We start from the raw sequence: 25,401 nt of genomic DNA on the forward strand, positions 1-25,401 counted from the left end.
TGGCTGACCTTCCTGGCTCTGGCCACTCTGCAGAGAGGCAGCTGTCTTTCCCTGCTTGTGTGATAATACTTTCCCTTCTGCTTGGCTTTGGCCTGACTGGTTCTGCAGAAACGGAGAAGCCTGGAGTTCCAGCTGTTTGAACTCTCCTGTGCTTGTTACCTTCTTGGGTTCATGTTCCCCACTGCTCTTATTTCCACTGCTGTGTGACCACTTCTATTACTTTTTGTGCACGTGGCCCTATTTAAATTGAGTGGGGCTATGTTAAAATCAGATAACTGTATAAAAGAATGCTACTAAGCAGGCAAAATTTTTGAGATTCGTAGTGTTAATCCTCACTGCACTGTAATCTGCTGTTTGAGTCAACAGAAGTAAAATATTCTATTCCTCCCAAAGCATTACAATGAGGAAACCTCTCCAAAGTGCGTGTTAACAAATGCTTCCTTTACCCCTTATATGCTAGTCATGCTGCCTTAGAAACATGGAACAGAGTGATAGTAAGCAGGTGAAGAAAGCATTATGAATCTGACAGGCTGTGTCCCAAACAGCCTTTCCTCTGTCATAACAGGCTTTTCTCTAAACTCTGTGAGACCACAGCTGGGGAAACTGTTCTGGTCATTAAGTGATATAATTGACTAAGCATGGCTTTGTGCTGAATTATCTTGAGGGTTTTTTGAGGAAAGTGATAGAATCCAGAGCAGTCTCTCAAGTACACTGTAGTCAGAGCACATGGTGGTAAGTGTTTCATCTTTTTCAATAAGTTTGGGCAGGCTTCGAAGGTGAATTTCTAGCCAGCTGCAGGTGAATAGAATTTGGTGACTGGTACAAGCATCCACTGCTTGTTTGTTCTTTGTCTTTGGCTCTTAATTTAGATCACCTGTTTTTTGTCTGTTTCTTTGATAATATTATGGGTAAGTCTACATTTACCTAGACAATAAGCCTCTCACAACTGAATCCATGTCTTTATTTGTCTCATACGTATCACTTGTATCATCATATGGTAGAATTTTCAATAGTATAAAACCAAGTTAGAAGTCCAAATTTTTAAGGGTTACACTCTTACAAGGATGTCACACTGTTGACCCATTCTAAACCTTTACACCACATCTTATGCCGAGCCTTTTGTAGAGGTTTTCTGGAAGGAACTCTGCAGTTTTTAAAGTCTTTATGAGGCTTACATCATACTTGGGATATCCTTCTTAGAACTAGCCTTCAACAGGTAAGGGCATTGGTCTGAAAGTGGGGCCTGATAAAGAATAGAGTATTATTTTAAAACCACAGTCTTATGTGAATATTGGACGGCAAGGTTAAACTACTTCACAATCTCCCCTGCATTTCCTTTCCTAATCAAATCTGTATCGATCCAATAATTTTAACACTCCCACCTGGTAGAACTTCATTTTAGGTTTGCTTTTGGGCAGCTGCACAACTATCAGGCATGAATTCCTTTATCCTTTTATCTTGCTTTGTATCTAGCTTCCTTTTTATTTCTCCTCCATCTTGCACATTAACTTGACAAATAACATAGCTGACAGAGCTGGAAAATATTCCAGACCACTTTGTCATGCTGCTGATTTTTCTCATGGTCTCATATAGCTCATCTTTGCTGCTTTCCTTTCAGCATTGCACAAAAAAAATAGGAGGTGCCCATTTTCATATGAAGAAATGTATGACATTATCCAGAGGGCCATTGCCAGCGATCAAACTTAATATAGGATATTTTAAAATCATACATTCTTTAAAAAAACCCAACAACCTGCAAAGCATTCTGCATGCCATTCTCTGCCATTTCCAATTTCATTTTCTCAGATGTTTGCTTTATCACAGATTGTATTTGGCTTTTGGGATTTGTTGTTTAATCAGGAATAGCAGCAAGCTAAACAAGTGCATTATACACTATAGAAATTAAATCAGGAAACTTCACTTCCCAAAAAGTCTTTAGTCCTTTAATGTGATACTGATGACAGCAGTTATTATAGTTTGCTTTTGTGTGAGTTGCAACATGTACTGTTGTGGTTACTATCTGGTATCAGAAAGAACTTGTTTAAGCAACTTCAGAAAAATCAAGAAAATGATGATGTAGAATAACTGCCTGAACTAAGAACTGGTCATTCTACTGGAAAAATAAAGCATCACTTTTGCATAAATTAATTTATAATTATTTAAAATTTGTCCTACTATAACATTCATTAAGTTCTTTGTGTTCCATTGAGCTAGCCTGTGTACAAATCACATGAAAATAATGTATATATTTACAAAAAAAAATAGTAATGAAACTGAACTTTAGCATGTTCATCATTCCTTATTTTTATGTTTTTATAAACGTCATCATGAAGGCGGGGCAAGGGAAGTTTTAAGGAGGAAAAGCACAAAAAATTTAGAATACTGCTTTTTAGACTGCTAGTTTTAACTAAATTTTAATATTGCATTATTTTCTCATGTACTATTTCTGTGCTGCAAGCAGAATATTTGGTTTTCTTAACAGTATGAATATAACTACTTATTGTGAAAATCCTGAATATCTTGACTAAAAACTCTTAACAAGTTTAGAACAAACGTAGACTCCTTCAACTGTAATACTATAATGGAACGGTTGCATAGGTCTTTCAAGGAGACAGGAAAAACACGGGAATAGTCGCAACTCATTACTCCTACAATGACATTTCTGCAACAGTTTCAGAACTGATCATTATAGTAGTTTATTATACTTTAAATTATTGCCTTGCGGTAGTATTTATGAATAATTACAAGGCTATAATATGAAAAATTGGAAAGGCTTTAAGGAAAAATGAAGTAGCAAATATACTTTTGACTGGAATAAACCCCCTTAATTCAGGAGTTTAAGTGTATGTGTATCTTTAAATTGCAGAATATATGGAAACAGGAAATGCAAGTATTTCAGAGGAACGCCCACTGGAATGCGCAGAACATCAGTCTTGCATTTTGTCCCCAGAAGTTCCTCCGTCTCCAAAGGCTAAAAGTAAATACACGTACTCTGTGAATACAGAAGCTGTACTGAACTTCTCTTTAAAATTATATTGCTAACACGTTCATACAAACATACAAAATGAAAAAGAGACATTAAAGAAGTTATTGATATTGAGAAGCCTTTTTCCACCATGAATTACGTATCTTGACTACATCCACTGTAATCCATGTCATATAGGAAAGGAATGTATTCCCAGAAAGGATAAGTCACTGATGGATTAAAATGTATTAAATTATTTGATCTTAAATCTTTTAAATTTATCTGATCTTACACATTTAATAATTGAGTAAAACAAAAGGATGCTAGATATGTTGAAATACTCTGCAGGCATTGTTCACATTCAAGTTAAAGGTTGAATTTACTTCATCTTTCCCAGTGAGTACCTCTTCCAATTCTGTTACATGTGGATGCCTGTTTCAAAGACCATGTGTCTACTGCTCTTCCATTCATCTTCTAATATATCTTTCATGTGCTATTAATATTACTATCACTGTTGAGTGTACATGCTTTCATCTTATGTTCTGATTCACGCTTGACACACCACAGCCACTTAAATAGGGCATTACCCAAGTGTGGTGTCATCCTGCTCTTCCATTAAAATCACCATCCTGTAAACGCAAACCTCACTTCTCCCTTCTGTAATCACCTGAAGTAAATGTAATTGACCACTGGTAAATAACTAAGCCTCTCTTATATGTTTTTGCTGTGTGTGTTTGTTGTTTGTTTGATTGTTTTTAAACACCTTTACAGGGAGAGTTTTCATTCATGTGAAAACTAAGCTTACTGCTGCATGCCATATTATGGTCTTCATGGTGATAGTAAACGAGTGTTCTAGTTTTGTTCGTGTTTCCCATTGGGGTACTTAATAGACATATGGTGTATGGAGATAAACAGTTCCTTTGAGATTAGTAGAATCATGAAGTCAGCTACACTAGGCAATAGAAATGTCTGTCCTGAAATTAAGTAGTAAAGGTTTTAAAGATGTTTTACTTCATAACAGTAAGATCATGATCTCACATTCCTTGTTTCCACTTTTCAAGGCACAAATACTGTAAAATGTGCTGAATACTTTTGCTTGTCTATTGTGAGGTCTGATTCGAAAGGAAAGAAATCGTATTAATACTTGGTTGTGCTTCCCATCCATCGGTCTGCCGTTCTCTGACAATCTAATTTCAAATAGTTTAAATGAAATTTGGAAGAGGGATAGCAGTATCAATTACATTTCTGTGACTTTCATGAAAATAGGTAGCTAGATAGAGGAGAGAGACCTTAATTAGTACCTGCACTGAAAGAAATGGGCAGAATTTGTCTTTCATATATTCATTCTGGCAGCAATCAGCCAGACAGCGTACACTTACTCACAGGTCAGTCAGCACCCTTGCAGTTCCAGTTTTGTCACACTGAATTCGTTCTTACCCAGTAAGAAATGTTGCTGGCCGTATGTGGGAGAACATGGGATTGGGGCCATGAACATAATTCTGTAGGAAATGGTAGTCTAATGTCTTTTTAGGGCTCCGTATCGTGATTTTAGAATAGCTCTTAATATTTTACTTCCAATATTTATTTACTATAATATTAATCTGGAATAATTTCAATTTTCTAATTAAAAAGCAGAATAAATAAACCTGATTATATCTTTGCACAAAACTTCTAAATTAAATAAAATTACCATTGACTAAAAGTAACAAGAGTATTGAATATAAGATTTCTGTTACTTGGATGTTAAAAGGCAATTAGATGCTTTTAATTAACAACTTCTGTTCTTGGCTCTGAAAATTTCAGACATAACTGGCCATAGTTTTAACTTTAAAAATATTTTTGAATATTTATTTACCTAGCATAACAAACAGTGACTACAAAATAAAAAGACACAAAAAGAGCTTTAGACCAAGCAGATATAATCTTATCCAGTGCTTCCTTAGTTACATGAATGTACATTTGTGTGTTGTATTTTGAATTATCTCTGTATTTATCAAGTCTAAGGACTATAGTTTCCAACAATATAACACTTGTAAAGCTAGTCAAGAGAAGAGGTTTCTTATTTACCTCTGGAAAAACTTGGCTTTTACTAATACTTTCTTTGCTATTACTGAAGGTAGCTGCATAACACATGCAGTGGATTATGAGAACCCAATACAGTTGTTCATGATAAGTAGCATTTTACTCTATGGAGGTCTTGTGCTGCAGGTGGTCTATTTGCAGAAAAGTTGCAGAAATGTGATTCTAATACTTATTACTATTAGTATTTCTAATAATGGCACTCAGTGTAGACATATGAAGCCCACTGTCTTACTATTTTGACAGATTTCTTCACTAAGGATACATGATAAATTAAGGAGAACATATGTAACGCAATGCAGAATGCACTGAGCATGGTTTTCTGATAGGCTGCTGTAGGGAGGCATGTTTCAAACTTGTGGGTTTTGCCCAGTATAACCTTCTGCCATTCCATTTAATCCTGGGCAAGGGAGCAAGAATTGTTTATCAAACATACCTACTTTGATGGGACAGATGGGCATTCTTGGAAACTCAGTTCCAACCTACTTGCAGTTTATGGAGCTTGTGTAGTGTTTTAATTGATCACAGCAGCAAACGTGAACCTGATGCAGAGTATGGGACACTGATTTTGTATGTTTATAGAAGCTCTTTCCTTTCCTGGCTTAATTTTATATTCTTGGGTAGTTGCTGTTTCTAGCCAATTTTCAGGATTAGAAAACAAAGAAGGGGTAAGTATATCCTGGAAATCGTCCTAATTAAATGAGAGTTTTAGGGGAATGCAGAAGTATATAGATTACCTCCAGTGATTCCCATTCTGGAATGAGATGCCATTATTTTTGAGGGGAGAATTGCACATGAAGGTCACTGTTTAGATGGTAGGCATGGAATATAACAGATACTCAATAAAATTTAAAGAATGTGTATTTCATTTTTAGGCATAAATTACCCCTGGTATTCTAATTATTGACTTCTGGTGTGTCTGTTTTTAAAGGTGAAGCTGTGACTGGAGAATTGTCAAAGCTCTTAGATGAAATCAAATTGTGCCAAGAAAAGGAATACTCTTTTGAAGATCTGTCTCACACGATATCAGACCATTATCTGGACAATTTTAGTAAAGTATCAGAGGAAGAACTTATGACCAGTGGAAGCCAAACCAAGCTTAATGTAGTAAGTAAGATGGGATACAAAGACAATACATTCAGTGATATCTGCTTTACTTTTGGCACATTCAAGAAAGAAATAGTATGAGAGTGAGAATAGCACAAGTCTAACATTGTAATAGAAAAAAATAATATTGCATGTGCTCATTACAGAGTTAGAATTTAATGTTTCACTTATTTACAAAAATATTGCTTACCACACCTCAGAATGGCTTTTTATGGCAACACTAATATGACCAGAAGTTCAGGTTAGTTGTTCTTTCGAGCATCAGGAGTGCAAGGAAGGGATTTTTGAGTAATCAGCTGAAATCAACATGCTCAGTACTATACTGGAGACTAAATGCTTGCAGAATCTGATCAGAAGTGGCCCCCAAAAGAAAAAGCTAAGTGTCTTCAGTTATGGTTCTTATACATTTTATTACTACATATCTTCCCTAGTAGCCTAATGATATTAAAGACTGAGTATCTAATACTGAAAATTGTTGTGGTTGTGATACTTCAGTGATTTCCAACTACAGCAGAAAATATGACTTCATTACTACTAATCCTGTGAATAAAGTGCTCTAGGATTCAGTTTTCCTTTACAGTGTAACAAGGCTTTTTTTTTTTCTTTTTAATTGAATTATCTTCCTCAATAAGTAAAGTAAATGGGATTGCCCAGGGAATAAAGGGCAGAACAGGAGGAGAATGCTAAGTGCTAAATTTCAATTAATGTTATTCATAAGTTAAGAAGAATTATGCTCTCATATGTGGGGAAAACCATGGCAAGTTGAAGCTTTTATGTACTAGAAGATTTATTACAATATATGTAGACAGAATGAGATTTACAAAGATTGTTGGCTGCCTTGAAATGCACTAGATATTTTTGTAAAGCCTGTCTAGACGTTTGAATGATTAGATATATAACCTATATTGAAGTCAGACTGAACAAGGTACTGATCCTATTTAAGCATTTTCATGCATCTTTCTAGTGTCTCTCTATTTAGGTGTTGCTATTTAAATCTGCTCAGCCACTGTTTTACAGAAAAGGTAATCCATATAATTCTGTAAACTCAGACTGAATTTTTTACAGACTTAAATGAAATACAACGTGAATAGGAAGTATTCGGACACTAAATCTGTAATTTATGTGGAGCAGGCAAATACAGAGGTAAATTAGGCAATACTCTTTTCATCTATTTGTGTATTGAACTAGATATGAAAACAAATCTTCAAAAATGGGGACTGTTTAAAGCATGTCGTGGCTCTCTCCTGCTAGTGCATCCAGCTTTTCTTTCAAAGAAAACTAGAATCAGGATGATGAGAACACACTCCCAACATTAAGTCAGGATGGAGGGCAGAGCATGTTTGCCCCTTGAGTAAACCCAACTATGCAGGCCTATATGGAGAGGACTCTGCTATGATGTGGGATTTTCCTGTTTGATCTAAATAATCCATTTCATTTTTTAAAGTATTTTAAGGTCACTCAGTCTGTTCAATTGCTGCCTTGCATCAAAAAAAAGGAAGTCACTCCCAGTTTTGACACAGTGTCTTTTAGTTTTGGGGAAGTGCTGCCTTCCCTTGGTGTGTAGACTCCCTGTACTGTGCATGGGTGATATGAAAATCCACACGCCCTATAAGGAGCCACTAAAGAGTAATTGGGGAAAAAGCACTAAAATGAAGAGATATGTTTAGCTCTGAAAATGGGTGCAAAGATGGATGCTGCCAAACTACTCTTGGGGGCAGGACTGGCAAGCATGGTGGTGGATGAAGTATGACAGCAGGGTGATGACTGAAGAAACTTAACTGAATATTTATGTACAAGAACATGGAGATACAGACAGAAAGAAGTGGAGACATATATAGATATGGAGAGTCAGAAATATATTCCTTGGATATGGATTAAAGAAGATAAATATTCTTACAGCTGCTTCTGACTTTAGTTTTCTCCTCCCTGGGAAGCTTCCATAAAAATCTCAATAGGGTAAGCAGGGTCTTCTATGTTGTCTGCATTCATTCAGCTGGTGTTCATTGCTGCTGCAATGCCAAGAACTCATGGAAGCAAGGCCACCACAGGAGTGTGGTGACACTGGAGCACAGACTCCTTCTGCCTGTGGGACCAATTGTTGTCTTTCTCTGTTACCAGCTCCAGCACAAGGCTGAGAACTGCACCTGCTGTGCCTCTACAAACCAGTAGTTACTTCAGCTTCAAATCAGCAGTTTTTCCCCTAGCTTTCATTGTTGACTAGCCAGCATCAGCTGTGAAGAGGTGTAGAAGTCAGGTCCCTGTTGGTAAATTGCCAGATGATGCCATTTCCTTGGCAAATGTTGTTTCCAGAGATGACGACTCGTGCTGCCTTTTCAACTTCTTCTGTAGTCCAGTGATCTGATCTGGTTCAAAAACCCAAGTAATGAAACTTCATGACCCTTAAGGAGATTCTGCAAAGGAACTGGCTGCTAGGAGACATCTGCATTTTTTTGCATTGTGCTGTTGTTCAGAGAATTAGGAGGCTAAGATTGTGGAATATCTGTTTGGAGTAATAGCTTGTGGGATAAAAACTTAATAAGTTGGAGAAAGGAGCATCAGGAACTACCTCCTGAGGATAGCATGGGCATGTGAAAGAGAAAGCACCAGGAAGCAGACTGTATTTCAAACCATTTTCTTCCATTTGCTGAGTTATTGGACAATTAGCCATCCAACCATGTAGCAGGTTGTTCTGGTATATTTGGACTAAGGGTCTTCCTTATTTTCATAAAATTTTGCATTGATAACACTACACATTTTATTACTTAATATTTTTCAGTTGACCATGTGTGTGACATGTGACACAAGGCATTTAAAAAAAATGTTTATGTTCTCTTGGTATTTTAAAGTCAAATAGGAAGTAGAGTTTGCACACCTCTAAGGTTAGGTGAAACTGAAAAAAGCTTTCTGGATGAAAATTTTGGGTTTAGTCATCTTAATTCCAAATTACTAGTCAGCTCAGTGTTGACTCAAGTTTCCTCAGGACTTGGCAGAGCTGAATAGGAAAATAGAAGGGCAGGATCTTGAGGACTGGAAGGCGTGAATGTCTAGGAGGCAGAGGGTACACTGGAGAAGTAAATAAAAGGAAAGAGAATAGGAATAGACACCACAGTGTACATGTGAGTAGGAACAGATCTGGAGATAAGTAAAAATGTCCCCACAGGACATTTCCATTCCAAAAGCTGAAAAGGAAATGGAAAATGTTTGGGTTCTGGAGAAGCAGGCTGTGTTAGCTTCCTGAATGAGGAGAGCAATTAATGAAGAGGGTGAAAACTGTGAATACTTGTTTGCTGAATAGCAGAGTCAGATGAGACTAAGTTAATGTGATCTTTTATTGGAAAAGTGCATTATAAAGAACAAACTAAAGACAGTCAAGTTAAAGCTATACTGGAAACTTTATAATGTTAGTGCTAGGTTTTGCAACTCTGGCTGTGTTTCAATGTACTGCTGATGTGCTGTCATGTAAAATATTAATTCCATGTTTCCTAGTCTGTCTTCACCTGTCATTAAAACATATATATTATGAGATATCGGGCAGCAACCCCCTGTTCATTCTCTCCACAAAATTAAAGGCCAGATTTAACGTAATTTTGCAACTGGAAATCTGGGTTATTAGGCTACTTCAAAGAGAGCTCTTAAAAGGCATTTATACATCTAGTCATGATTTTAGTTGGAATTGCCCCTTTTTCTCAAAGGCTTGTGTGCTAGTCGGGGTTGACGGTGGATTCATAGAATTTTACTCCCAGTTCCTGTCTGCCTTTTCTTTCCTATTTTGGTCCTTGTGACTTGAACACTGTTTTTAGTTCCCCTGTGTATGCTGAGACATGGGAAGCCCTGACAGCTGCTGTACAGGCGAGCTGGGAAAGATTGATACTTGTCTATTGTTCAGTGCTGACATATTACAGTTTTTCTATGTTTGTTAAATTCAAAACTTTCACTCCAAATAACTAGGATTTGATTGTTCAGCAAGTCAGAAAAGGAGCTGTGCTTCAAAACAAGTGCCAGAAAACATGAGGTGGAAAAAGATGTAGGAAAATCCTTGATTGTGTAAGAGTTCAGTTAATTTACATATTTCCTTAAAAAAACCCACCTGTCTTAGGTATGATTGCTAGCAAAATCAGTTTTTGACAATTCCTTACGATAGGGTTTGTTTTGGGTTATTTTGTGTGTGTGTGTGTTTTTGTTTTTTTTTTTTTAAGTATAATTTAAAAAAATATTTATTTTCCAATAGATGGCAGTCTGGCTCAGTAATTTCAAGAACAAAAGCAGCCATCTTATATAAGTTTTCCAGCTTTTTTTCATTGCTACATTACAATCATGCATTTTAATGCAGTTGATAGTACAAACTGCTTAACAACAATTTTCTGTAATTCTTATGAGAGGGAAATTATTGAACATTGTGGCACGCATTTAAATTACAAACTGAAATATCAGGGCTAAATTTATAGATGTATTATAACACAGAGGTTAGACATCAAATGTGCATTCAAGCAATCTACATGAATTCAAGAGCAAGTAAGAAAATTTAAATAGGTACAACTTGCATAGCAGGGATCCAGAAAAATTGTGTCAGGAAAATTAACAGAAGAATGTAAAAGTGTATATTGTGAGGAATCTTCTTGAGCTCCTGCAAGTAAATAGTTTTAATTTAGATTCCTGTGTCCTTGAAGTACTAACATCGTTACCAGTTTGAGGTTCCTGTTTGTCAGGTTTGAGGTTCCTGTGTACGTTTGCATATAAGAAGAAATCATTCTAGATGGCATATTAAAACCAGAAATATGCTGTATTTATGCAATGTTTTTGCTCATTGTGTTTCTTGATTTAAAAAAAAAAAAAGTATGGGCTTTTTGTCCATGTAAGGCAAAAATCCTGTGGATACTAGAGTGATATGTTACTTTTTATTTCCTTTACACAGCCTGTCATTTCAAAACAAAAAATAGCATATTAAGAACTTCTACACTTACATATACTCATACACACATATATGAATGTGTTTGAAAGATGTACATATTGGATAGAATACATCTCAGTCTTTTCATAAACTTGCTGTTTTATTTTAGTGTGGTTTTTTTTTCCTTAAAATTGACTCTTAAGAGGTTTGCCTTATTCTGTGTTGAAAAGTTTAGTCCAGTCCTCACTTAAGAATGAATTTGAAAAGTGTTGTTTCCTCTTCTTGACAATAAATAGTCTTCATATTTTTGAGGTCATAAGAATTGTTGAACTAAAACTAATTTTAAAATAATAAAAATCTGCCATAAAACTGAAGCTCCAAGTTGAAGTATTTTCTTCAGATCGGTCCCTTTAAACTTGTGTAGTAGGTGGTGGCTTGCAATGTTTGCTTTTACATTTATGCTGTTGTGTTCAGAAGCATAATACATAAACTGTATTATTGATTTACAAGTGCAAATGCAATATCTTGCTGTCTTTGGATATGTGACATGAGTTTAGATTAAATACATTGTTCCAGAAAGTGGTTTTGTGCTCTTAATGGCAGAGTATATGTTAAAGGATTTTACTTAATTACTTGGAATAAATACTGAGAAACTTAAGTTATAAGGTGCCCTTATGGTTTTTGCTTACAGAATAAAACTGAAGGTAGTAAAAACATGCAGGGTTACAGTGACTGCACTACAGAGGGATTTCACAGAAATGGCAGCAATATATCTGCTTAAATTTAATGTGGTTATATAATAGATAATAAAGGCTGGCAGCAGTAATTTAAATCTAAACATGAAAAAGGTTTCTGTGTAGTCTTAGGAAAAAGATTTGAATTTCATCACAGGCAAGTAAATGTCAATTTTTCCTTGTTTCTGTCATCCAGAAAGGGAAGTCGATACTTATGGACATGAAGAGAGAAGTGGGGGGGAGATGACGGGGGAGGAACCAAACCAAAAACCACCACAAACTTAAAAACATCTTCTATTAATACTTTTGAAAACAGTGATGGTACATATTCAAAGAGATTTACTTTATACTCTCTTATGTCAGAATATCAAGAAGATGAGGGCATCTAAAGGCAGTAAAACTATGTTCATCTTTGCTTTACATCTAAGGGGAGATTTGAAAGCATAGACTTGTATGTTTTTTAAAGAAGATGGCTCAGAATTGAATATATTAGAGATGAATAAAATGTATGCATGGTCCTTTAGAAGTCAGTTATTCTGATTCATTTTTTTTCCTTTAAGGCATAGAACAAATATTTTTTATTAAAAAGAGCACATAGATATTTTTTTTTAATTCTACAAAGTAACAATCTTAGGAATTTTTTGAAGAATATTGAGGTAAACAATTTAGTAACTATGAAATAGTACTGATGGGTGTGTTTTGTTGTTTGACAGAACATTTTAAAATAAATAGTGACTGGGCTGAAATATAACGTCTAAGAGTGATCAGATATGCTGGACTAAAATAATTACTATCTTGGATCAAACGTGGTGGCTTTTAAGAATATCACCCACTTGCATATAGGCATTATTGAGAGGGTGAGACAACATTCCACATGAAAATGACATTGAGCAAGCCAGAAGTGTATACAATGGCTGACTAATGAGGATACATTAAAAACACATTCAAGAACAATTTTGGTTACTTATTCATTAGGGAATAGTAAGACAATCAAGCCTGATTGTTTGAGACACCATGGAGAGAAGCAGATAAATTTTAAATTATTTCATATAGTAACATTTATTGAATTTGATAACATAGCTTTGCTGTATTTTGCAGGTATTTATGATGTATTAAAAAAAAAAAGGAGAATTGTACCGAGAGTCAGTGTTTGGAATATTGTTGCTTTACTTAATTCCCCTTTGTAATACTGATAAATAATGTATTGCCAAATTTTAACATTTCAAGAATTTATTAAGTTGCTTTCTAACTCTTACCCCAATTCAGTTATGAATCTTATTTTGCAAGCATATACCAACTTCTGTTTCTGTGGGAAGTAAAAATATGAAGGCCATCTCTCCCAGGATATGTAAACCTTACTTTTTAAGATTCCCTTGTTGAAAAGATCTACCCACTCTCTGAAGATAAGATTATATAACTTTAAAAATTGTTTTTAGAAACTATCACCCAACTGAAACCCATCTGTTAGTCCCAGTTTCTGATGTAGACCGTGGTATATCCCACTGAGGAAAAACTCGTATTGCTGGTTTTTTTTTCATTAGGCATTTGTAATGTGGCATCCTGTACCAAGCATTCACTTGGTCAATATAGAAAGATATACTTGCTATAAGTAGCTTTACAAAATGATTTCTAAATTCTGTTTTAACATGAGCTGGTTATTACAAAGAAGCAGAGGGAAACATACCAACTTCATACAAATTTTTGTCCATTCTATTAAGTAGTTTGCCTAGCCAAGGAAAGTTCAGACATTTTTAATGTATTCTTTCCTAGCCTATGTTCTATAATTATTAAAATAGGTTATTTTTTTGTAGCTATATGTTATGCTATGCTTCAGTAGAGTGTCGTAAATATTTCTGTGTTAGAGGGTCCTAACAGCAGCCATGTGGAACTCTGCACAGAATAATTTGCCTGGTGGCATCCTTCACAGCCAACTAAATTGGCCTGCAGCTCCCTGTTGCTGCGATTTCTGAAGTATTGCTAGACAGTTCTGCAGTGTGCGGCATAGACATACCCTGTGAGATAGTCAGCACTTACTTGGGAATATAAAATCCCCAAACATGACAACACTTGGTATGACTTAAACTACATGGAGTAAAGTGTAACTAGGGGAAGGTGCTGGCCAAGCCACCAGTTCATCTAATCTGCATTAAAAAGAACCTACTCCTTTTCCACTAGAATGAAATTCTGGAATATTTAACCAGTCTGTCCAATTATGTATGTGTGTGGCAAATTCCTTGACTATCAGATACTTGCAGGAAAATAGCTTACAGACAAATGAATCTCTCTGAATGCTGGTGTGTGTTTAGCTTGTATGGCTGAATCCTGAATGTATCTAATCCTTTTGCTCCAGTCTGTCACATTGTTTACCGCAATGACTGTGTCCTACTATATTTTGCAGAACAGGTGCTATATGTACAGGCATTTTCTTTTATTTATTGAGTATATGCTTCCATATATTCTTATACAGTAAAATCTGACAGAGTAGGAAACAACAAATAATTTGCGCACACCCTCCTTAACTCACAGTACTTCAAGCTTGTCCTTTCTTAAAGCTTCCTTTTTCCTGGCTAAGTAATCTTAGCATTTTCAAGTTTATTTTGTATGTAAATCTTGCCATGCTACCAACCACTTCATTTGCCTTGCTGTGGACTCTTTCATCTTGGCTAAATCGCTTTTACATAAGGATCTCAGATATGGGTGTAGCATTTTTTTTTCCATATAAAGTAATTATATTATAAGCTTTTCAGATCAAAGGACTTGTTTGTCTTTCTGGCTATAAAGCTGTATGTACATTTGGGGTGCCCAGGAAATGATTGGTAGTATTTTATCTAGTCAAGGATCCTGCTGGACAGCTAATTTACCACAAGATTTTTGCATTTTTTACAAGGACCATTTTAGTTCAGAGTCTGTCACGTGTTGTAACACTGAGCACATATGTAATTTGAAGACTAGCCTCTATTTCATTAGACTTAGATGAATACCAAAGAAATCTACTATTCTCAACAGGATTAGCCAGGATCTGAGGACTCTGTCAGAACTGAACTCAAGATTGTCTTCCCAATATGAAGTGTATTTGCTTTAATTAGATATCTTTGTGTGTATGTGTGTTATTCAGAACTTTAGAGAACCTTCTTTTCCATCACTATTTGTGCCATTGTTATTATTTTTTTTAACATCCCTGAGGTTCCTGTGCCATTATGGACACTGTTGCCAGGTGTGTGTAGCAGAACACTTGTATCTTTTGTATCTTCTGTTTCTTCCCATACCCTCAGTGTGCATCATCTTGTGAGTATGCAATAGTGTACAACACCATGTCCATTTTTCAGCTACAGTCTCCATTTAGGATCTTCTTAGAGAATTTCAGTCACTTCTGAAGAACAGAAATAGAAAATAATACCATGAGATTTCCACCCAAACAGGTGACTTTGCAATATTAACCTCAACTCTCTCTTTGCCATATTATTACAAAGCCAGATCATCAGAAAGACTGATGACTTTTGCTATTACTAGGGTATCAGTCACCAGAGACGTTTCCCTCAAGACCTTACCTTCCCTAGAGGTCTGCCAAAAATCTGTCATAGACTCCTGCCCTGTATTTCCCTCGGGTTTCTTCTCTCAGACTTTTCACCAGTGTTCCAGCCAGAATCGGGTTTTCAACTTCTCCCTCACAAGAGAACAAAAAGAGTTATTTTCATCGTGATCTTCCTTGGTTCTCTTAAAATTCATTTTCTCCCTATTTGATCAGAATATCACCAGTAGAGGTGCTGAAATTCCAAAGGTGGGATTCAGCTGCCTTAATGTTAAGTGTCTCGTGTCACTGTGGATGCACAATGTACTTTTTGCATGGGGCTAAGGCGAACTCTGTTATGCCTCCAGGAGCAGCGATTAAGGGTCAACAGCTACCCTGTAGTATCTAAAATGACACTGTGAATATCTGCGCTTGGCAGCTGAATCCCACTATAAGCCCTCAGGTGGGTTGCATAAGCATAGCCATCTAGTCCTGTTCTGGTCAGCAGCTGAGACATCTCCATGGGGCTGGCAGATGTGACAAAGAACTTGGAAAGTCACAGTGTGCTGGAGTGGCAGGCAGAGGCCAGGCAGGGTGGCCAAGGATAGACACTGGACTTCAGTGTAGAGGCAACTTAAGATCCAAATGTCCCTCTAGTAGATTGGCATTGTTAATGTTAAGGATTGAGAAATGTTTGTGAAACTTTAGTAATCTATTTGGTTTATCCCATTTGAGCAGTAGAGAATGTAAGAATATATGAGATCTATCAGGAACGTGAGAGACTTTTCCAGCATTTAAGTATGATTAGATTTTAATTTCTGAAAACATATTTTTGCTCTCTTGAAAAATTAGTTTTGATAGTTTGTAAAAAGCCTGAACTTGAATATGTGGGAGACTTCTTTTTTGCAGTCCTATGTATCTATCTACCCTAGGGGAAAGATAACTGAGTTAATAAGGAAAGAAGGAGAAAGAATGATTTAAAATATACTCTCTTCCATCCTGCAATCATAAGCAAGCAATATATCATTCTGTAAGTTTTTAGCTTTTGATGTTTCTGCATGTCACAGGGGTAGATATTTCTGTAATATTTCTAGAACTCTGTCACTGTTGTTAGCAGGTACCAGCACAGGTTTGATTGTGTTTTTTAATATGTAGCGACCTTAGAAAAAATGAGTGTTCTACCTACACAACAGGAGACAAACAGTAAAGAAAATAAAAATCTTAAATATTTTCTGTATATACCTAAAGTTAACACTGATTTCATGTCTACTCTGTTAATATAAGAATAAAGTCATTAAGCTTGGAACTGACAGTAAAGCCTGATGATCACCATCTGATAGGAAATGCAGAAGAGTGAGAACCATATGTGTATGTCCCTCAGTTGTTTTCTGTAGTGAGGGGAACAGCATAGTTTTATCCCTATTGTGTAAACAGAAGATGGAGCCTACTAATCCATCACAGCTATGTGAACCCCTACAGGATCTATTAAGGGGTGGAGAGAAGTGTAAATGTATGGTTTCAGTAAATCCTATCATTTTTTGGGAGTTGAATAAATTGGTGCTCTCTTAGAAGCAGCAGTCCCAGTTTCCTTTTCTTAGCTTCTTAATAAGAGGTATACAACTGATGCTAATGGTAAATATTCTGCCACATTTCACAGGGCAAAATGACCACCTGTGATAAGCTAATACAAAAGAACACTTTCTTTAAAAATAGCTTAGTAGCTGAAATTGAAACATAGGGCAACTTGTTTGAATCATTTGCTTAATTTCTTTTTTTATTCTATCCTAATGGCAGCAAGCACATTTATATTTGACATATTAAATATTTTTGTCCTTAAGTCTTGAAGTAGTTGACCACTCATGACATAGAGTTTCATTTTGTTCTGTTGGCAGATTTTTTCAGTCCCCGTGAATAAGCTCAGCAAGTAGAAAATGAATAGCAGAAAAATACATTGGACCAGATTCTTATACCTCTATAAAATATAAGATCAGGAGTAATTCAGAGTTAAGGGGCAAGTGCCTAATATTTACTATGCATTAGAAATGTTTGCCTGTGGAATTAACAGAGATCAGCAGTGTGCTCTAAATGCACCCCTTAACTTTTCTGTAACTTAACTGTATGCTGAGTTCAGTGGTATAAGTTTTTAAATTGAGATTAGAAGCAGAAACCAGCGTCACTTGACCATGCAGACATCTGTTATTACACCAGTTTCTTTACTTTTCCAGAAGGATGTAAGAGTTGACTGATTAACACCATTTTTTGTCAGCTGTTTTCTCTTGGCGTCTGTCCTTCCTAATCATATTATAAGCTTCAGGTTAGTGCCATGAGGGAAAATCTCAGAAGAGGCTCTTCAATTTTATTTGCTTTAGTGGTTATTTGAGATTGAGCAGTTTCTATTAATACTACTGCTATTATTTCTGTTGATATTGGTGCTCTGCCCAGTATCTCTGGAATGTGAACTGTTCACAGCCTGCAAAGAAGCAGCCTCAGCACTGCCTGTCAGTCTTAGACAAAAATCATATTAAAATGTAAAAATGTCTTGTGCCTATGCTGGCCTTTCTTTTAATTATTAATAGTTGCTTCCTTACGGGTATCGGAATATTTACTACCTTGCCCTTGTATCTGTCTCAAATAGTGTTTCTTTTAAGGAATGTCAATATTTTTAACAGCTTACTTATTATATCATAGATACTTCATGAAATACGGTGTTACACAGGAGTTATAGACAAAAGCATGTTACTGACTGACTTGTTTATCTGTATATTACAGAATCTTTAAGACACTATATGATGACTGGCTGAAGAAAGAATTTAAATATTAGCTATTCAGCTACCTAGGAATATGTCTGGAAAATAACATAAAGGTGTGCCTGTATGGTGGTAGATCTATACATTCTGTTTGAGTCTATCACAGGCAAAAAGAACAGTACAGATGAGCTAGTACAGGAAGAGCAACCACCGGCCTAAATCTTCTGTTAGTTATTGAGGTGACTGCAGTGAAATCACTGTTTTAATTATATAAGACAGGAAAAAGCAGCAGCTTGCAGTATGTGAGCTTCATACTGGCAAGTTTTCCTATCAGCCATAGCAAAACTTTTGCCTTCCTAGTGAATATGATTTTGAATTCTGCTTCCACCTGCCATATAAACCAGGCTGCGTTGAGAGCTGTCGTCCAGTTGATAGGACTCTGCATCTCTTATGGAGGATGTGTGTGGTCCTTTTTTCTAATACCGCTAGAAGAATCTGAGCTCTTGCATATTTTACCGAGATCAAAAGGTAGATTACTATTTGACTGATCTTTCCAGTTAGGCCTTCAAATTCTATAGCCTGTCAAGACATTTCAGCTGATTGTCAGCTATTCTACTGCATTGTTTTTATATTGTATTTAGCACTTTTGTGACAATATGGCACACTATTAGTGATTTGCTACTAATGGATCTGTAGATAATTTAATACAAACGTTCTTCAAGGCTTTTTCAATTATCCGCTCTTAACCAGCATTCATCTTCAGATGACTAACTCAGTGCTGTATATAGTTCCTCTTTAGATTGGCTTTGTCTATTCAGGTATGATTTTTCTCTTACATCCTTCATTAAGCCAACAGCAACTTAATGGAATAATAACTGCATTTTCAGTAACACACTTTTACTGAGAATATGTATGCTAAATAAAAAAACTGTGTGCTGGAGGAGTAATAAAGTGGTGACTTCTGCCTACTCACTCACCACCTGATTTTTCCTTTAATTTCTATTCCTTCTGCTCTATTTCATGAGAAATAATGTATTTTCTATAAGTTTAATCATTCTGCCACCCACTTATCCACCCTCTCTTTCACAACTTTAAAAAAAGAAAAATACACGTTTTATAGCTGATTTGCTTTGCAACTAGATTGCACTGAGTTTTTCAGATGTTATATGATAACATTCAGATAGTATAGGGCTGTTAAATACAGGGATGCCTCTGTAGTTATTCTTCAAGCAGTATTTTCTTTCTGTGACATTTAAAGCCAAAAATGCTAGTCTTTACTTTGAATTATATATGTATGTATATATGCAAGGGTAAATATGCTTAAGCTTTTAATTCTATTTAATTTTTCTAAAAATATTAACACTTCATTTCTGCAGGCTCCTATACCCTTCATTATCAGTCTCTTCTTTAGCAACTGGTACATGAATTTTTTACAGTGAGTCACACTTTTGAAATGACTCATGTGCTTATTGATTCAGGGAGACACATAAGCCTGTCATTAACATGAGAAATCCCATTAACTTAATTGGAACTATTCATGTGCTTAAACTTCAAGAGTCAAAAGCAAAAAATTGCCAAACTCCTGCACAGCCTACATTTGTAGATACTCTTCCTACATACCAACTTAGGTCAAATCTACTATGCCTGTGGTATGGAAAGGCATCCCTAGAAATACATTTCTGTAGCATAGAGTGTCCTTGCAGGTTATATGGCTTGCTGAATTGTCTTGGGGCTTTAAGCTTCAACAAGCTAGGCTCTTTTTCCTTGGTCAAGCAAAGCGCTTTGATGTTAAGTGTAAGTGTGCAAATAGTCTGACGTATGAGTCTTAGGTACACGCTCAAAGTTGGACAAGTACTTAAAACACAGACTCACTTCGTTTTACCTAATGTTAAGAGGGAGAAGTTAATTTGGAAGGTAATTCAGTCCCGTCCTGAGCACAGATGTTAGGATGCAATAAATAAGTTGTGGAAGTACCTATATTTCCATGCATTAAAGAGAACTAGTTTAATCTGTAGATTAAACAATTCAGAAATAAGTTTAACCCATAGATTAAACAAGTAGCTCATATTAAATGCTTAGTTTTCAAATGTTTTGAACTAGTTTAAAAGAATGGTGTCCTAAGTGCATTTTTGAATTGGGACACTGCATCTTGCAGCTTCAAACAGCTAATAATTCATCCCATTAATTTCACATTGAAAAACAAACATGATGTATGCTTCTCAAGATACTTAAAAATGAAAAGTCACTCTACTGTATCATTCTTAACAAATACATTCTTATTATGGTTGAATTATATTTACTAAAAGCACTTAGTGTTCCAATCTCTGCATTTTTTCAGTTTATTGAATTACTGAATTTTCATTTGAAAATCTTCACCCATGTGGCAAAGTTAAACAAGAGTTAAGAAGAGAGTAAAGATTCTTACTGAAATACATTGAGGTTTCTTTTGCTTTGCACTTAAGATACACACACAAAATCTCGGATCACTATCAACATTCTAGCAGCACCTTTTATATATGGATGAAATACTCTTTATATGAAGATTACTGCACTCAGTTCAGCTTTTATGTTTAGTGAAAAGTCAATTAGCAAAGATCAACCTTTTTATTAATAAATGACAGTGTGTTGATGGGCCACTTTTATGGTTATTTTTTAGCAAATGAAAAGCCATCTTACGTCTTGAAAAATATCTTTTCTTCCATTGATAAACAAATTGGTTGTGGGGTTTTTGTTTGTTGTTTGGGTTTATTTAGGTTTTTGTTTGTTGTTGTTTTGTTTTGTTTTCGTTTATGCCTGATATTTTCTGATTAATTAGCAGCTTGTTAGGTTTCAAAATCCTGAAACTTTTGTTGTATGTATGTATGCATCCTTTTTAAGAGTAGTGCAAAGATTCAGAATTGTCTTAATTGTCGTTATTTATGTTACATGCAAGGATGTATGGCCCTGCTTTGAATACACATTCAGATGTACTCATATTAAAATATTTTTTTTTTTTTTTTTTTTTTTTTTACTTAATATTTTGACCTTATTCAGTGTGCATTGTACTTGCCACCTAGTTCCAGGGTGTATTTGCTGCATATTGTCAGATCCTGCCGTGAAGACAGAATGATTTAATTTCTGGGGTGCTCATTGTGATAGGTGTCCATAGCACTTGCCCACTGAGGGGCAGTAACTACACATTCATGTACTTTTCATCACATATGTGAATTAATCATGTTTGCCTAAAGTTAATACATTTTACTCCTGTTACATGTAGTCAATTACCATTACTGCTGACTTCCAAGTTATAGGAATTTCTTCCCAGGTTCAGACATTTCTGTTCTTGAGTTCAAAGTGTGTGACTGTTTCAGACTTTTTTGTTTGGTTGATTTTGTTTGTTTTGTTTTTCTTTGTTTTGTTTGCTAGAGCTTGGATTTTCAGAGCAGTTAGTCTTACGTGGCACTGGAAATGGCTATGGAATATCTCATGTTGATTCCTGACGTAGCCCAGCACTTCTGCAAATGTGCCTTCACAATTTCAATATAGCCAGGAAATAAGGAACACAAACTTAGTGACCATCTTGGAGAAGCTTAAGTGACATGCACAGCATCCCACACGGATTAAGGCAGGGGCAAGGACAGAGTTTGCTTCTCCAACATTCAGCTGCCTTCTGTACGAGACCATCCTTGTTCTCCTGATATTCCCTTGCTGAATACAGGAAGTGCAATCAAGCTCTAACCAGACTCATAGAGAATGAAATGTTTAAAGAAATGTAAACTAGGTGCATATTTGTGAAATAATGGTTGCAGAGGTACAGTGTGAGGTGAAGGGACAAAATAATGAGGATGGGAAATGGAAAAACACCAAGCAGGGAGAAGGCTGCCTTGGGGGATGCGGGAAAGGTGTACCCAGGCCACCAAAACACTTCACTGTTATTCATCTGTAAGACACAGCATGTGTCTGGTAAATGAGGCTCCTCCTTGTCAGGATCCTTGCTGCATCCCAGAAGGGTATATTTGGTTAATGTAGGGACCACAGCTGCTGGGAACAGCAGCGGCAGATAACCACCTGCTCGTCCTAATTTATAGAGGATGTTCAGGAACAGTTTCCTGCTCTGACTTCTTAATATAATGTGAAATTAGAATATTAGACAATAGAACTGTGGGGTTTTTACTTGTATGTTATGCCATAATTACATAGCCTTTAGGCCAGGCAAAGGAGAGGTAGAGACACGCATCTGTCATCCAGTGGTTAGGATCATATGAAACATTTGCATGGTCCTGCATCTGAATTATTTCTTCAGAAGAAACCTCCTACTGACTTCATTGTTCCAGACTGAGTGGTAGCATTTAGCTTATCAAATGTCTGGTTGGTTTCTGCCTTCCATAAACAGAAGGAGATTGCCTTCTGGATTTTGTCTTTGCTGCTCCATTTCAAAAAGCTTATTTTCTTAATGTGATATGCTGCACGATGAATGAATAGTTAGCATTAGTGCTTGGAACTATGGTGCAATAGCCAATGGTAAAGGTCCTATTACTTTATATCTTTTACAGTTTTCCTGGTGCTATCTTGCTCTAGTGGATGCTGTCTGGGAAGGTACTTGTGATACTTCTGCAAATGGATGATAATTATGCAAAAACGAAGATACAAGAAGTAAAAAAAAGATTTTTATGTTCAGTTTTATATTTCACTGGACTACTACAGGGAAATCTCTGTATCTTGAAACAAGGGAATTAAATCACATTTTGCCTAGCAATGGCTGCTTACAAATGTCAAGGCAGAAGGCAGACCAGTTTTTATCAAAAACTGAGAAAAAGAGGGAATAAAAGGAAATAAGAGGTTTTGTATGACTTACTGTATTTGTAGAGAAAACTCATCTAGATAATGAGGTCATATGATAGGAAGGCCAAAACTTTATGTATGTTTTGTACATGGCGTAAGGCTTCTCGAACTGTGAAGCTGGTAGCTTTAAGTAATATTTATGATTAAAGGTGCTCTCTTTTTCTTTTCCTGTTGACTTTTAAGAGTGAAACAGACTTTCTCTGTGTGTGGTGGTGTGGTTTTTTTTCTTTTTTTCTTTTTTTTTTCTGTACTCATCATTCTGTTTGTTGCTAAATATTGGCTTGTTCTTTTAGATCAGGAGAGAGATGTCAAGTTACTGTGGGAGCCAATGTGATGTAGATACATACACCAGGAGAACAAATGCCCTGTTTACAGAATAAAGTATTCTTCAGTCTAACATATCCTACTGGGAAAATTTTGCTTTTTGTGTAGATGGAGACATGCAGAGGAAGACTTCCCATACCTAAATTTTCAAAGGTATAATTTAAATGCTCATCAGATATGAAAATCAGAGGTGATATGTCAGGCCCTGTAAAGACCGAGGGAAAACTTGCAGCTAATTGTAATGGTCCAGTGTCCTTATGCTAGATCTTACTACTCCCTTACTGCTGTTATTATGCTTTAATTTTTGTAGATATAGAAATTATATTGTTAGTCTCTTACTGCTATAAGCAATTCCTAATACTTAATTCAGAGTTCCAGTAAAAAATAGTACTTTTAATAAATCTTTTATTCTGTATCAAAGTCTTGTGGTTTCCCTACCAATTTTTCCTTTTTATGTATTGTTTCTAGTATCTTTTAAGTTTTTCTGTCTGTTTTGTTTGAGGATGTATGATGCTTATACTCATGTCTCTTCTAGCAGATTTGGCCTTTTTGAAGCTTAGTATTACAGTTTATGTTGACTTCACGATTTCATAATGTCAAATTCAATTAATTGAGCAACTACGATCTACGTGACATTTTCTAACTACATGTAGTTTTTATTTTTGGAGTCAAAACAGGCATGAATAAAAGGTTCTCAATTGTGACTGTTTTTCTTTAGGTGACAGAAATCTCTTTCTCTCTGTCTTTTTTATTTTTCTTCTGAGAAATGAGCATAAATAACTTTGGTTTCACTAAAACTCCCCTCACGGGGCTATTTCAAGGCTTCCCAGCACACATTGAATTAGATTATCATGTCCAAAGGATCTCTGAGGAAGCAAAATTAAATTATACAACAGAACAGAAAAATGAGGGAGTTCTGGGAGAGGAATGAAGGCTTGGAGGGAACAGCAGGGAACTGGTTGGTCTGGGTTAGTTTCATGGGCTTGTGTGACAGTCTGGGGTCTGTGGATTGACTGTAGCTCTTTTTGTATCTCCCCTGTCTCTTCTGGGTGCATCCTTCTCCCCAGAGTACGCAAACACAGTCTACTCCATTTGAAGGACATCTGACTCCCGTTTCTCTCACGCAGCTGTTAACTCCTTTGCTCCTCTTGGCAAAGGCAGCTCTTGGCCTGCAGCAACTCCTGTTTATCCCTTCGCACCTGTTGTCTGGGAAGAACTGAGTTTCTGACAGCAGGGATGAGTGAGAAAGGCGATAGCAGTAGCTGTTTCTTCACCCTTCGCATAAGTTTCTCCTAGTGCTTCCTTTTTAGTGCTTTATCAGTAGCAAGAATCTGGGCAAGAAGAGAGAAATCGGTCAATAAGCATAAAAAGAGCCAAACCTACTCTGCAGTAGTCTGTAAATTAGCCTGTATCGTGTAATTCACTGCCTAACAGTTCTGGTCAGTTTATTCCGATTGTATTCGACCCCCAACATAAGGACCTGTTGGAGAGGGTCCAGAGGAGGGCCATGGAGATGATTGCAGGGCTGGAACACCTCTCCTATGAGGACAGGCTGAGAGAGCTGGGGTTGTTCAGCCTGGAGAAGAGAAGGCTCCTTGGAGACCTTGTGGCAGCCTTCCAGTACCTTAAGGGGGACATACAATAAAGCTGGGGAGGGACTTTGTACAAGGCCATGTAGTGACAGGACAAGGGGTAAGGGCTTTAAACTGAAAGAGGGTAGATTTAGGGTAGATATGAGGAAGAAATTCTTCACCACGAGGGTGGTGGGCACTGGAACAGGTTCCCAGAAAACCTGTGGATGCCCCATCCCTGGAAGTGTTCAAGGCCAGGTTGGAGGGGGCTTTGAGCAACCTCATGTAGAGGAAGGTGTTCCTGCCCATGGCAGGGGAGCTGGAACTAGACGGTCTTTAAGGTTCCTTCTATGATTCTGTGACACTGACTGATCCTTTTCTGAATGATCAGGAGATCTGCCTATATAATATTCCCCATGTCTTCTCGTTCATATTCACGACATTAATTAAAATTCATGTGATCCCCACTCTATTGTAGGCTATCTATATAAAATAAATCTAATGGAATTAATACAACTCTCATTCTGCTTGTGTAATTGTTCTATTGTTCAATAATATTTTTGCTATGATTTTTTTCTACTGTGTTCCTGCAGTGGTTATATACTCACATGTTCTTCCTTGAATGAGTCAAATGTATTGAATGTCATTGTTTCTCCT

At 36.4% G+C, this 25,401-nt stretch overlaps 1 protein-coding gene across 1 annotated transcript in view; it reads left to right on the forward strand.

The window, feature by feature from the left end:
• Positions 1 to 25,401, forward strand: part of ANKS1B (ankyrin repeat and sterile alpha motif domain containing 1B) — a 434,418-nt gene that overhangs the window by 77,809 nt on the left and 331,208 nt on the right. The window contains exons 7-8 of the mRNA XM_065627452.1: positions 2,867 to 2,977; positions 5,976 to 6,151. Coding sequence (XP_065483524.1) covers positions 2,867 to 2,977; positions 5,976 to 6,151 — 287 coding nt within the window. The remainder of the gene's footprint in view (positions 1 to 2,866; positions 2,978 to 5,975; positions 6,152 to 25,401) is intronic.

The sequence above is a fragment of the Caloenas nicobarica genome, chromosome 1 (assembly GCF_036013445.1).
Source record: "Caloenas nicobarica isolate bCalNic1 chromosome 1, bCalNic1.hap1, whole genome shotgun sequence".
Lineage (NCBI taxonomy): Eukaryota > Metazoa > Chordata > Aves > Columbiformes > Columbidae > Caloenas > Caloenas nicobarica.